A 13,623-nucleotide genomic window follows, 5' to 3' on the forward strand; every position below is an offset into this window, starting at 1 on the left:
TTGTTAGAGTGGTTGGCAGGAACAGCAGCCTGCAAATCAGACGTGCTGACCTGGACTCTTTTTGTTTTTCCTTTTTTTTTTTTTTTTTGGTCTGGAATAAGGATTTGTAGTTAGGAACAAAATAAGAGTGAATGAATGAAATAAAACGTTAACAATAAGGATGAGGGCAACCCGGTGACCAGAGGAACGGGACTATAATACAACTGTGCCATTATGAGACTGGTTATTTCTCCCTCTTGTATCTAGTATCCCGGATGTTCAAGTCGGTTTATTTATTTTGGGTTTAGTAAAGTGTTGTGAGAGCCCTTCCAACGATCTTAACGAAATGAACCGTTTGCCTAATTCAGAGTCTACGCTGCTTCCATTCAGTCTAAAAATAGACCCCACCGCTCCGTTCCCATTCTCGCTCAAGTTGCTTTGATGAACGGAGTCTTTGAGGCGTCTGCAGTGATGTGCGACTGAAAGGGTTCAAGCCGACCACCTAATGATGTGCCGGTAAATGAGCCCAGAGGGGCCGCGGCTGCCGGGAAGCAGCCAGGAGCGCAGTCCCTGTTGTTGGAGGGCAGGGGCCTCCTTTATTCACCATTCATCCCTTTCACTTCTGAGGGCTGGTGAGGTCATCCGGAACATATTTATAGCCTCTACGAGCTCTCTCTCACTCTTTTTTTTTTTACATTTTGAATTAGGCCATACGGGTAACGCTTACATAATAAACTAACCTAGTAGGGAATCTTGGAGTGGACACACACACACACACACACACACACACACACACACACACACACACACACACACACACACAAGATATAACATCCTCAATTTGATTAATTTGTGGCCACGAGATGTACCCCCCCCAAACACACACATTGATAGGACAACTTGTCTTATTAAGATTTCAAAATAACCAAATCAGAGGAATAAGTTGTAGCTTGTTGCCACGAAGTAACAAGCAAGTAATTTGTGACCCCAGCATGATCAAACTGTGGGAAGGAGCTATATCTTGAGGCCTCAAACTCACAGGCTATATCCCCTGGAAATAAATAATCAAATGAAGGAAAATGTCCTATTTTGTGGTCACTATTATAGAAGCAGGTAACATATCAATGACTTATTAATATGCATATCCCGAAAAGGTCTCTGTAAAACACATCACTATGATGTATAAGCTTACATAAGCTATTTATATCTGCAAGAACGCTTCATACACCCCCTTTCTTAAAGGTGTCTCAAGTGTAGGGGATCGCCCTCCTCCTCATGTGCTAAAAGTAGCACCTGTAGGTCATTAATGACGCTGTTATGGGGTACAATGCATACCGAGGTAGCCTTTTTAGCGCACATTTCACTTTCTTTTGTGATGTGAGTGAGTGGGCCACACAGCAGCCCCACGTCCGTCTGCTCTCTCTCGCTCTCTCTCTCTCTCTCTCTCTCTCTCTCTCTCTCTCTCTCTCTGTGCGCCAGCGCGTCGCCGTTCACCGGAAACACTATATATGGATTGGCCGGTCCATTCGCCTATTGGCTGCCTTACTGGAGCGAGAAGTCTGTTGCTGGAGCACTATTCATATGCAGAGACAGGTGAACTGCAATAGGATACGAGATCGATACTTAGTTTTGATTGCTCGCGATAAACCAGTTTGTTACAGAAGTTGTACGTATTAAATCGTGGGATTTCATAATAAACGAAACATTTGCGTCTGCTTCAATGATACTGCGCCGCAGCGATGTCAAATTGTTAAGAAAAAAAAATGAAGGAATCCCCAGGAGAATAGACAAGCTGATTTCATATATTTGATTATGTACTCCTTCCTCTCTGTAGCGTCAATACGGCAACAAAAGCAAACGTGTCATCATGCATCTAAACATGAGGGAACACAATGTATATGCTGCAGATGCTGCATAGACCTACATGATATGACGTAGTTGTTTCATCGCGATGGGCTCCTTTTGAAGGCGGGGGTGCCTCTTCATAAATACTCTCTGTTTGCTCATGTTCGATGAAGCAAATATGTTTTAATTAAAAGGATGCTGACTTGTGTTGTGCGTGCATTTGATTAAATCCAATTGTCACGCCGAAGAACACCTGCTCTCTTTTTTCACCCCACCTTCCCCTCTGATGAATGGTTCAGTCTCACCACACAGATTTCATTCATAAAATTCCAGCTCACTATAAAAGGCGGGCCTCTCCACTCTCTGCACAGTTATCATTTCTGGACCTGGCAAATGGAATATAAGTAAGCGCCCGTTTTCAGCTTCTATCACTGTTTTTTTTTTTTAAATAAATACTTTAAATGAGAACATGCATCCGGACGCCAGCATTGAGCTCGACTCCTCGTCCAGCTGTAGCACAGCAGCATCGCCAGGCGGGGACACCCCTGGGTGCAGCCAGCACCCCCCTGAAAGGCTCTCATCAACTGTGGACAGCGCCGAGGTACAAACTGATCTGAAAACAAGCATCACAAAACCAGATTTAGATGGTTGATGCTTGAAATGACTTCATTGGCAGTTTCTTTTCTTTTCTTTTTTAAAGAAAAAAAAACCAAGATTACTGTTCTGCTACAACGAAGACAGAAAAAAGAAAGAAAGAACGCAATCTATTGTACTGACAGAAATTAGCACTCTCATATCAGGAAAAGGTTTCATCATACCTCATACTCGCAAGAGGACATAAGAAAAAAGGATGAAAATGAGTGATAAGGATGCTGCCGTGAGGCTGGCTGATAGATTTAAGATAGTATTTTTTCCCATTCCTTGGCAAAATGATTGATGTAACATTTATGCACATCTAAAGGTCACTCATACGCGCTGCTGCCAGATAACCTAATGCATATGCATGCCGCTGATTTTGCAGGAGACCAGCGCTGCAGACTCTCTTGTTCCGACTGTGATTGGAACCTCGCCGGATCTGAGGTGGATGGTGCAGCCGACATCTGTCTCTCCGTCACCCAGCCGCGCAAAACCCAAAACACATGGCCAGTCGTCTTCCCCAGCACGTCCAAAGAAGGAGAAGCCTTCCAGGAAAGGACAGAAACAGCAGGTATAGGATGATTAAATGTCAAATAAACTCAGTTTATCTACCGGAAAATAAATAATAAAAAGCGAACAATCGGTCTTATTTTTTTTTCTGTTGAGTTTGTTTTGGTATGTAAAATATCGCGATGTATAAAATGGCACGTCATTATTTTTCAACGTCGGGCACATAAATAATTGCACATTATGTGACTGGATTAACTGTTGGAGTAATGAGCGCAGCGCTTTATGAATGAAACGGGAAATTGCGTAAAATGCGCGTTCACGTGCTTAGCGAGACCGTGCCAGTGGTGCAGCCTTGTAGCGTCTGCCCAGATCAGTATTCCCAGCATATACCTCAAGGAGGAAATGTTCTACTTGTCTTTTTTTTGTTGGCAGAAAGAACCAACTGCTTATACGGCAAAAGCTATTCAGAAGGGTTTAAATGATCTATTTCTGATTGATTTCAGCCTTCCAAAGAGGAGGAAGAACGAAGGAGGATCCGGAGGGAGAGGAACAAAATCGCCGCAGCAAAGTGTCGTAATAGGCGGAGGGAGCTGATAGACACTCTGCAAGCTGTGAGTATACATCTTTTATGAATTCATGCATTCAAAGCTGTGGGCATACATTAAAGAGTCCAGCTGAGATGACAGCAGCACACCGCAGGGCAGCCTTGTTTTCACGCATTCTTCAAACAAACCCTTCATGTTCATGTGCTTTAGGAGACGGACCAGCTGGAAGAAGACAAGTCTGCCCTCCAGACGGAGATAGATGACCTGCTGAAGGAGAAGGAGAGACTGGAGCAGGTCTTGGCTTCCCACAAGTCACCCTGCAAACTAGCTGCAAGTGATGGTGACGATGAGGAGGAGGAGGAGAAGGAGGAAGATGAGGAGGTGGAGAGTGATGCGATGCTGCAGGACCCTCCAGCTTCCCCTCAGATGCTGTCCATCTTAGAGAGTGAAAAAAACCCAGAGAGCAACACAACAATGGGGGAAGCTGGTCAAGACATGGACAACATCCCTTCCATCCCTGCTGCAGCCATCTTGGGGAACTCCAACATCCTCCTGTGTTCCAGTGCGGAGGAGGAAGAGGAGGCTCTGGAGGACTTAAAAGGGGATGACCTGGATGATTTGGTCCCCAGCCTGGAGATGGCAGTGACGCCCGAGACGGCTGCATTCGTCCCTGACATAGACCTGAGCAGCCCCTTCTGCCTCTCAGACTGGGAAACCCTGTATAAGTCTGTCGCAAATGACCTTGAATCTCTGAGCACACCAGTCATGTCTTCCAGTCCCACTTGTAGCAATTACCGCACAGTGTTTTCCTTTAATTACCCCGAGATTGATTCCCTGGCTGAGGGCTGCGAGAGCCTCAAAGGCAGCCTCGGTGCATCTGAGTTAATGAAAGATAGTCTTAACTCGCCAACACTTCTGGCCTTGTGAATGCAAATATGCAATGTGACTGAAGTCGTATCATTACCAGCCACCAAGCTATGATCTCCCTCAGCAAACCTTTTGTAGTGTTGATGTTGTGTAAACATCAAAAGATTGTGATGACTCGTTTTCTGTGACAGGGTTTACTTCTTCCATAATACATGCTGCTGGTGTATTTCTGTAAAAAAAAAAAAAAAAAGAAAAGAAGAAAGAAAGACATTTTGTACTGTAAAAATGCATGTAAATGCAAGCCATCCATCATCAAAGAAGAGGTGTTATCTTCTGTCATTTAGACCTTTAATGTGAAGTGAAGTTGGATCACGCTCAGTAGCCGGTTGTGTGCGTAATACTGTAGACCAAGTTGTGTTGTAGCAAGTGGAAGTAGCAGGGTTATCAATGTGTAGTGTATCTTGCTGTACGGTGTGCCCCACCCTCCACGAAAAGATCGTGCCATGTATTTTGACAAGACGTATTTTATGACATAGTTTATTTTTTTACCTATCAAGAATGTCAGATGCAAAACAAAAAATAACCACGCCCACACACGCATGCACACACACATACAAACACACACACACTCACTCTAGAAGACATGCAGACATACATATATGTATAGCTTGAAATAAATAGACATTCGAATTTCCTGCTGTTGTTGGAAAATAGCTGAAAAGAGGAATTTAGCAAACAACTTCACCACATGGTCCATTCAGATGCTCTCAGCTCTCACGAGTTGTAAAGACTGATCTTATTCCACCAGTGTGTAGTGTAAAGGTATTGCTGTAAGATGTTCCCTAAATTTCCACAAAAAAAGATAACGCCATGTTTTTGTTTTTTTTTTTACTTATTGAAAATATCATATGCAAAAAAATTAATAAATACATTTAAAGCTTTTTTTCAAAAGCCACCTACTATATAAAACTTGGAGATTCTCTTTATTTGATATGATTCGCGTTTAAAAACGGTTCTCTTCCTCAGCTAATATGTGCTCATAAGCTCAGAAAGGAAAAAGAAACCGAGCTCCGCAGTGAAAAGTACATGTTTCCAAGGTCAATAATGACCTTTGAACCCCAGCAAAAGCGTCAGCGTGATTATTTTTGGAGCAGGGTTCTGTCAGGTTCAACTGTTGTGGTGTGAATAGCGTTTAAAGCGAGTGGGAGCAACCGCAGCTTAATTATTTACTCATCCATTGCTGCTTGACTTGCTTGCTACGCTTGTTGTCACGGTCAAGGAAATTCGATTCCACACAGCAGCGCAGTGCGTGCCGTACATGACGTCAACACGCGGTAGGCGCGTCGCTAACTTCCTTGACCATATTTGAGGAACTGCAGTTGTTTTGTTTCCATAGCGACGGGTGTCACATATCTCTTTAGGGCTGGAGATCATTACTGGAAGAAACTACTAGAAACTGGAGAGCTGTAAACAAACATTTGGATTATTTACGTCGCGGACATCGCGTACTTGATGAAAATGATTCTTCTCGGTAATTCAATAATGGCAGAGCTTTTCTCGGAAGAGCTAACACCGAATGGAACGACCAGAGCACCTTCAGTTCTAGTCTCGTACGAAAAGATTAGCTGCAAGGCAACAGTGACAACTTAGGCCTGCCTCAGTGTGGCCATATTGGAACTGGAGTGGTTGGTTTTATTGTTTTACACAGGCTGTTAAACCTCTGTTTAACGTTAACCAGTGTAGCAGTCTGCATGTTACTGCTGTTGCCTCAGAACAGTGCAGCCTGTCAACAGTAGGGGGAGCTAGAACACGAGCCTTTATCGAACTGTGATAGGGGGGAATCAGTAATACAAGACAGTCAGGATTACCAACTGTTCATCCCAAACACGATATATGGACAAAGAGACAATAAAAAAAAAACCCCACGAAAACACAAAAATAAACTTCAATGGTTCAAAACACTTCTGCAAAAAGGTGAATTTTCTTTGTCATCATTATACAATGATTGTTAAGCAACAAAAACTGAGGATACTCTCAAGAAAGTGCATTTGTAAATAAATAAAAAAAATTGCTATCCAGACATTACCTATAAATTGCATAGTAATATATGCATTAAAAACTTCTACACTAACTTTTTATAAAAATTTTCCTTGCACTAATTATATGGATTATAAGCAACAGAAACAGGGGATGCCTTCTTTAAAAATCTGCATTTGCTAACGTAACCGTTTGCCATAATTGTAACATTACAAAACGATATCAGGTTTTTAATCTAACATTAAGAAAGACATACCTCGTATCCATTTTTCACATTGCTGAGGTGGAGAACAGGCAGGAAATATTCAGAGCACATCCATTCATAAAACCCCCACCAAACTGACCCAATCCCCGTGCTGCAACCCTACACGTGATGTTTTTGCTATTTCATATTTTAAGACTGATGATGGATGGGCTTGTCAACAGCCCTGAGGTCCCCTGACTCACGATGCAGTCCACTCCATTTGCTCTATCAAACACTTTGTATCCAGCAGTGCGATGCTTCTCACCTCTCTAACCTGTTTCAGAGACTTGTGAAATAGCACAATCCTTGAGCTGCTGGAGCCAAAACCTCACAGGTTTTTATTATTATTATTATTATTATTATTATTATTATTATTATTATTATTATGCTTTTCACCATGCAAGTACTAGTACTAGTATTTATTATGCAGCATGGAGGATCCTAACAGCATTACAAGTATATATTATATGACTATTGTAGCAGCTGCACTGTAATGTCAGCTGCATTGTTGCACTGCCGTGAAGGAGCTGGTCTAGTTTGTGGGGTTTTGAAAACCGCGTCATAGAAATTCCTGCTGTCAAAGGTCAAGGTCACTGTCACCTCATGTGCGATACATCACATTCTTGTTAAGGCAGCGTTTCAAGAACGTATAAAGGGAATTTCTTGCGCCAAACATTCACTGGGACTTGAGGATAAACTGAAAGAAATCGTAGTTGTCAAAGATCAAGTCACTGTCACTTCAAATGCATGTCATATTTCTCCCATTATTGTTATGTGATATCTGAAGAATGCCTGAGGGGGTTTCTTCAAACTTGGAAAAAAAAAAGTTAAAATTAAAAGATTTTGGTAGTAAAGGGTCAAAGATCAGGGTCATTGATTCCTCACATGTTTTGGTTATGTCCTGATTAACACATATCTCATAAATGAATTGAAGTTTTTCACCAATGTCCACTAGAACTGAAGGATAAAGTGAAATATTTTGGGTGGTCACAGGTGAATGTCAGCATGTAATTCTTTTGTTATGTCTAGATACCAAATTTCATGGTATGCTTGTACTATGAAGTAATTGTACCTGTCTAATTAATGTACTAACGAAGTAAAAGTGCATGTAACTCAGAATATAAAGGAGTCACGGTAGAATGTAAGAAGTGAACCTCATAGGTGTGTTTCAAACTACACCCACACAGCTGTTTTAATGGTATTAATTAAACCTGAGTTTACCCTGCAAAGGCATGTCAGGACAGCCGCTGTGAAAAAGGTCTACCAGTGGTCTTGCATCACCGAGGGTGGGACAACTTTTAACAAGTCATTATCACTAGCTCATCTGGTTTAGTGCCCTCACTTCAACTTCAGCTTAGCCGAGGTCGAGTCAGGCAGAGGAACACACCTGAGTGAGTGTGCATGAACTTCAGCGGCGTCCTTGATCGGTAGACATTTCAGGTTTTTTTTTTTTCTCCTGAGGAAAGCATGAGTAGTAACATCAATGCTCCGTTCAGTTGGTATTTCCCTGTCAGAGTAAAGGATGACTATAAGCTAATGTGCACAACGGCAGGATTGTGACGCATAAGCAGCTCAGCAGAACGGCAGCCATCATTAATTCTGTCATTTAAATCAGGAACTCTCCTATTTTGAGTGGTCCGAATGTCCTTTTGGCCGTTTGGTGGAACTTTGCGTTTAACTGGATGTGACCTAAACCATTTTTAACCGTGTTCCAGCGAATATGGTTCAATTGTGAGCTTAATTCTTATTTGGTGAAACATCTACGACGTATTCATGTATCGTGCCTCGTAAAAGTCAGCTGGGTAGTTCACTTCTAACAAAACAAATCAAAAGAAGCAGATTACTCCCAGCAACATCAGCGTCCTGCAGTATGTCTCACCCTGCCTGGTTACAGATTCCTATCTCTCTATTATTTGCTGTGCGCTCACTGTTTCCACCTCTGTTATCTCATCCTGATGCACCTCCTGACCACAGTGTTTCCTGCTGGCTGTTATATTCCCAGGGAAGTGCTATATTTGCATGGATAAATCAATGTCACGCGGGTTTGGGAAGATTTGGTCACCTGACATTGTACCAACGCCAAACCATGGTGTTAATGAGTACATGAACTCATACAACACCGGCTTGTTTACCATAACGACCATACCATTAAACTGAACCCGGCTGGTGTAAAACTCTGCACAAAAATAATGTGCTTTATATAGACTCGTGCATGATACGGAGGATGAACATCAAATAGTGAATCCGTGTCACAACACCGGGAACTTTTACTCAAATGGAAAGAGGATCAGCTGACAGCCTGATGAGAGATGAAAGGGGTGGGGGCGGGGTTTAAATTCATAACGTAATTGATGCGCTGACATTAATTTGATTTCTAAGAATGGCCTGTAACATGTCTGAATGTGAATGCATCACGGTAAAAGAGTACATGTTTAGGTCATAAGCACGTCATCCATGACGTATGGTTACAAATCCAAGAGGAAAAAAAACTGCTGTTTTACATTTTTCCAGTGCTTACTGACGTTTGTATTTTTACTGGAATTTAGATGTTTTAATCCTGTTTAATCAAATTCATTTCAATTGCTTCATCCCCTTTACTGGTAGTGTTTAGTATTTGATGATTGTCAGGATTATTTTATTTTGTCTTTCTTTTTTGGGGGGGGGGGGGCGAATTTGTGTGACGCTTGTGACTAAAAAGAGAGTGTTTTATTGTATTAGTTAGTTGTATTGTTGCTGCCAAAAATGAAATGCCACCAATACAACTGTTAGAAATGCTCAACAGCTTTACCGACACCTCGACTTTGATAACGTTACTTTTTAAAAAACATCCATTAAAAAAATGACATCTCATGTAACATAGCAATGTTGGTTTTACTACTCAGCTCCTCTCAGTTGTCCATGTTTACACACTTAAAACCCACATAGCGTAAAATACAGACCAGCATGTCTACAGTATGTCTCAGCACATTTTCCACTCTAAGCAGTTTTACAACATAAAAAGATTTACTCCTTATGTTTAAGGAGTAAATCTTTTTTTTTTCACTTTATAAAGGGAAATTTGGTGTTGAACGATAAGGCATCTTTCCACACTTGAGCCTAGCGAAGCATCTCAGCTAGACTGATCCAGATAATCAGACCTAATCATGACACTGATATCAATCAGTCACATATCATCATTTACAGTATGACACTGCATCATTTACACCACAACATTAACCTCCAAGCTCTTGCGGTCATAAAAAGTTCGATCCCGTCGTAAGACATTTTGAAAATGTCATCGGATTCCTTGCACCACTCGATAAAACCCCAAAGAACACGCGTCTTCTCGCATACCTCAGCATGGATTGAAGTGATGTACTAACGGGATTATTTTGAAAGAAGAAAAAGGAAGGAAGGAAATTTAACAGACTGCTGGTAAAAATAATATATGTCTATTATGTCTGCAGCGTGGTAGAGGATGAGTCAGCATTGTGTCTGGTTGACTGGGTATTTCCCAAAGATGTACCAAATATCTAAAACACGTTTTATATCTTATCCCTCCCCACCCTAGAGGCACGGACCCCAAGAAAAATATACCCACTGCTTACATCAATCATAGAAATAGAAACGGAAAGATATAAATATTTGTATATTATATTCAGATATGCTGTGTATCTGTATAGTCTGCGTCATTTTCATACTTTTTCAGGTCTTCCATTGTGTCTTCGAAGGTTTTCCAAAAGTGGGGGTTGTGAGATGAGTTCTTGAAATGAATTCATTCGAAGACGATTTAATATTTACCATTAAAATGTTTTTCGATTGTATTTTCCATCTCTTGAAAGTCTGTGGCGCCTTTATTTGAAACGCCTGCTATATATTTATTTCTCTGTTAGTTATTGAAATGATTGCCTCTTCTTATCCATTTTTGACCTACCTTCTATATGCTTTCTGTTCCTGTGAACGCCCTCGTTGCCACATGAAAGGCATTCCCTCTTCATAATTCATACGTGTGACCACGGATCACAGGCCATTTCACTGTAAACTGCCTTTTGTCATCACTTTACTCCGTGCAATGACAGTGAGGTTGAATCGAATTCAGACTACTCTAAAATGAAGAAGCTCCTGCCTGGGAGTGATATGATGTAAAGAAATCAGAAATGTAAGCACAAGAGACAGAAAACCATAGTGCTTCCTTTTTTTTACCTTGACCTGTGACGCCCACACAGCGAGAACTCTGCCTACATTTGGCAAAGCTGCCAAACCGCACACTGCACTTGCCCGCCATTCATCATTTAGGCAGCTGTTGGAAAGTGCAGCTGAGATTATTCCTAATACATAGACTTTCGGGAAGATCGGAAGGAATAAAGAACTTAATGCTTATGCTGAGATACCATTCTGACATTTCAACCTTCAAGCTATAAACATTTATCATGTGTCACAACCTCAGATCTAGTTTAGTTTCCTCATACGCTCGAAAACCTCAGTGAACCTTTTGTTGAACAAATTAACATGCTCCGCATACTTGGCCTGCATATCCAGACACTATTTTGACATTTTATCATGGCTTATTGTTCTTGGCAGGGATAAGTCGCTTTTAAAGGCTTAAATTGCCAAATGGGCCTGCACCATGTGTGCTCATGTACTGAGTGACGTCTCCGCTTTCCCGTTGAGGCAGAAGAAATCAGCTGAAATTTATACCTGCGACAGGAGAACCTCTGTCTGTTCTCAAACGTCGGTGTCCGACAGTCTCCTGTGTTATGAAATCTGTCGATTTATTGGTTCAGTTCTGCTTTATTAACCCCGCATGCCCCTCTCTGAAATTTGTCATCTATGTTAGGAGTGACTGTGACGCACAGTCCCCCCCGACCTCCCCTCAGATGTGAGACATAAATCACAGCAGCACCAAATTAGAATCTAAAAAAAGGAACAGACTGGGGTATTTTGGTGAGCCTCTAATAACTCAGCTGCTTGTTCTGGGTGGAACAGTTGAGATGGAAGACCCAGAACAAATAATGGTGACGATCAAAAGCTGTGAAAGCGGCATAGGATGACCTTGATTCAAATATTAAAACTGTTCATCACGAGGAAACCAAACAATGGAATCTAGGCATACACATATTAATGAATGAACATGAATATTTTATTACAGCAGAGCCATAATATGTAGTTACAGTGGCTCACACTAGAGGGAACCAGCAGGAAGAGCCATCCTTAAGCACAGTTTTATCCCATGGAACTTTCTGGAACCTCCATCAGAAATACTCAGTTTTACAGCTGGATGATTTATGTTTTCCTAAACAATGTTGGATTATTAAATCAGTAACGTCTTAATTAAGGAGAGGTTCACAGTAGCTACATGTGCACAAGTACTGAAAGATTTATGGCAATCTAGACACCAGACTTCCTCTGCCAGCTGCAAAAACATGATTTTCTATGAATTTGTCTGTAAGGTTGTTCCTCACACATACGCGGAATTAAATGCAGCAGTGGGAGAAAAACTCAAACATCTAAAGGCAACATTGAAGTCCGAAGGAAACGAAAACGGTACCTTGAAAATGAATTGTCTCATTTTTAAGTTGAAGACTAACAAAAGCAGCACTCCTGTCAAAATCTCCAGCAAAGGGATTAACCAGGAAGTGATCACTCTTTATCAGGGACAGAAGCACTTAACATGCTGCCACTAAAAAATCTACGCACTAAATGTCTTATTTGCATTAGAGAAAAAGAAAAAGGTAATTTTTTTCCACTTGACTTCAATAAACTTCAGTTTTATTTTTCAAGTACCCAGGAGTTCCATTACACATTAATCTCATATCTGAAATAATCAAGATTTATACAGACGGCTAACAATGCCATCTTCTGCTGTGTGATGTGATTAATTTGCACGTATCATGCATGCAATAATTCCTCCAGATATTTTAAAACTTTTTGATAACATAACTTTTTGAAATCGAGTTTTTTTTTTTCTGCACAGACACGTCAGGCTGGGCTTTTACCGACATTACAATCCTGCGTTATCACTTTGTTAGAAACAAAACAAGTTCCTGTCTGTAATACGACTCATCTATGAATCAACAAACGTCTCAGCTCTACCTTGAGGTTGAGGAAGTTTTCACATCCCCTTCTGGAGTAAAAGTAATAATACCACAATGTACAAATACTCTACCATTACAAGGTCTGCAATGTAATTAAGTTGTTAACGTATGAAGTTGTTTCAATGTTTATATCATCACAAATAATGTAGTTAGTGAGTAGTAAGTATCACCCGATCCAGAATTGCCTGTTATCCTATCATTAAGTCTCTATTACACATTCATCAATCATTCTAATCCTCTAGTAAAAGCAGTGACGCCGCTTCTGTAATATAGTAGAAGTAGTAGAAGTACAAAGTGCCGTGAACTGAAGTACAAGTACATTAAGGAAAAAAAAAATCAGTGGAAGAACTAAAAACTGAATTTAATGATCACACACAATATGTGATGTTGACTCAATGACACAGCTAGCAAACTATTTTCTGAATGTGGCGCAAAGCAATTACTTCAAATCCTAATTATTACTACAATTACAATTAATTATCATTATTTCTCTCCGCCGTAAGTTGCCTCCATGGACCTAATGTAAATAATCTCTTCATTCATTTTAATCAGAAATGTTTGATTCCAGTCAAACCAACCAAATTCGTAAGGATCGAAGTAAACTTATTTCAAGATGTCTCGAATTAAAAAAAACAAAACCCTTTACACCACCAATATTTATCAAATTAATCAAAAGTGCTTTTAAATACACTTTAATTAATGTTTCCAATTCATTCCTTTAGAACACTCCACTATGTATTTATCAGTAAATAATAAATAACATTATACATGTACTAGGCTACAGCAGCACAGTATTTGCTTTAGTTTTATGTGTGAAAGTATGAGACAAAAGAAGGTTACTTTCGAGAGACGATTCTCTTTCTTTGTCTAGTTGATCCTGATTTAT

At 40.6% G+C, this 13,623-nt stretch overlaps 1 protein-coding gene across 1 annotated transcript; it reads left to right on the forward strand.

Moving 5' to 3' along the window:
• The first annotated feature begins 1,835 nt into the window (after nt 1–1,835).
• On the forward strand, nt 1,836–6,376 carry LOC147243011 (protein c-Fos-like). Its single transcript, XM_086189240.1, has 4 exons — nt 1,836–2,425; nt 2,846–3,031; nt 3,474–3,581; nt 3,726–6,376. The coding sequence occupies exons 1-4, from the start codon at nt 2,294–2,296 to the stop codon at nt 4,440–4,442; spliced, it is 1,143 nt and encodes a 380-aa protein (XP_086045366.1). The 5' UTR covers nt 1,836–2,293; the 3' UTR covers nt 4,443–6,376.
• The last annotated feature ends 7,247 nt before the right edge of the window (nt 6,377–13,623 follow it).

This window comes from Aulostomus chinensis, chromosome 20, assembly GCF_037954235.1.
Source record: "Aulostomus chinensis isolate RoL2024-O1b breed Wild chromosome 20, RoL_Achi_v1.0, whole genome shotgun sequence".
NCBI lineage: Eukaryota > Metazoa > Chordata > Actinopteri > Syngnathiformes > Aulostomidae > Aulostomus > Aulostomus chinensis.

Excerpts from the sequence above, each read along its gene's own strand:
- LOC147243011 (XM_086189240.1), top strand. The coding sequence starts at position 2,294 with ATGCATCCGGACGCCAGCATTGAGCTCGACTCCTCGTCCAGCTGTAGC. Across the intron at positions 3,032-3,473 it reads GGAAAGGACAGAAACAGCAG|CCTTCCAAAGAGGAGGAAGA; the intron begins GTATAGGATGAT and ends GATTGATTTCAG. Across the intron at positions 3,582-3,725 it reads TGATAGACACTCTGCAAGCT|GAGACGGACCAGCTGGAAGA; the intron begins GTGAGTATACAT and ends CATGTGCTTTAG.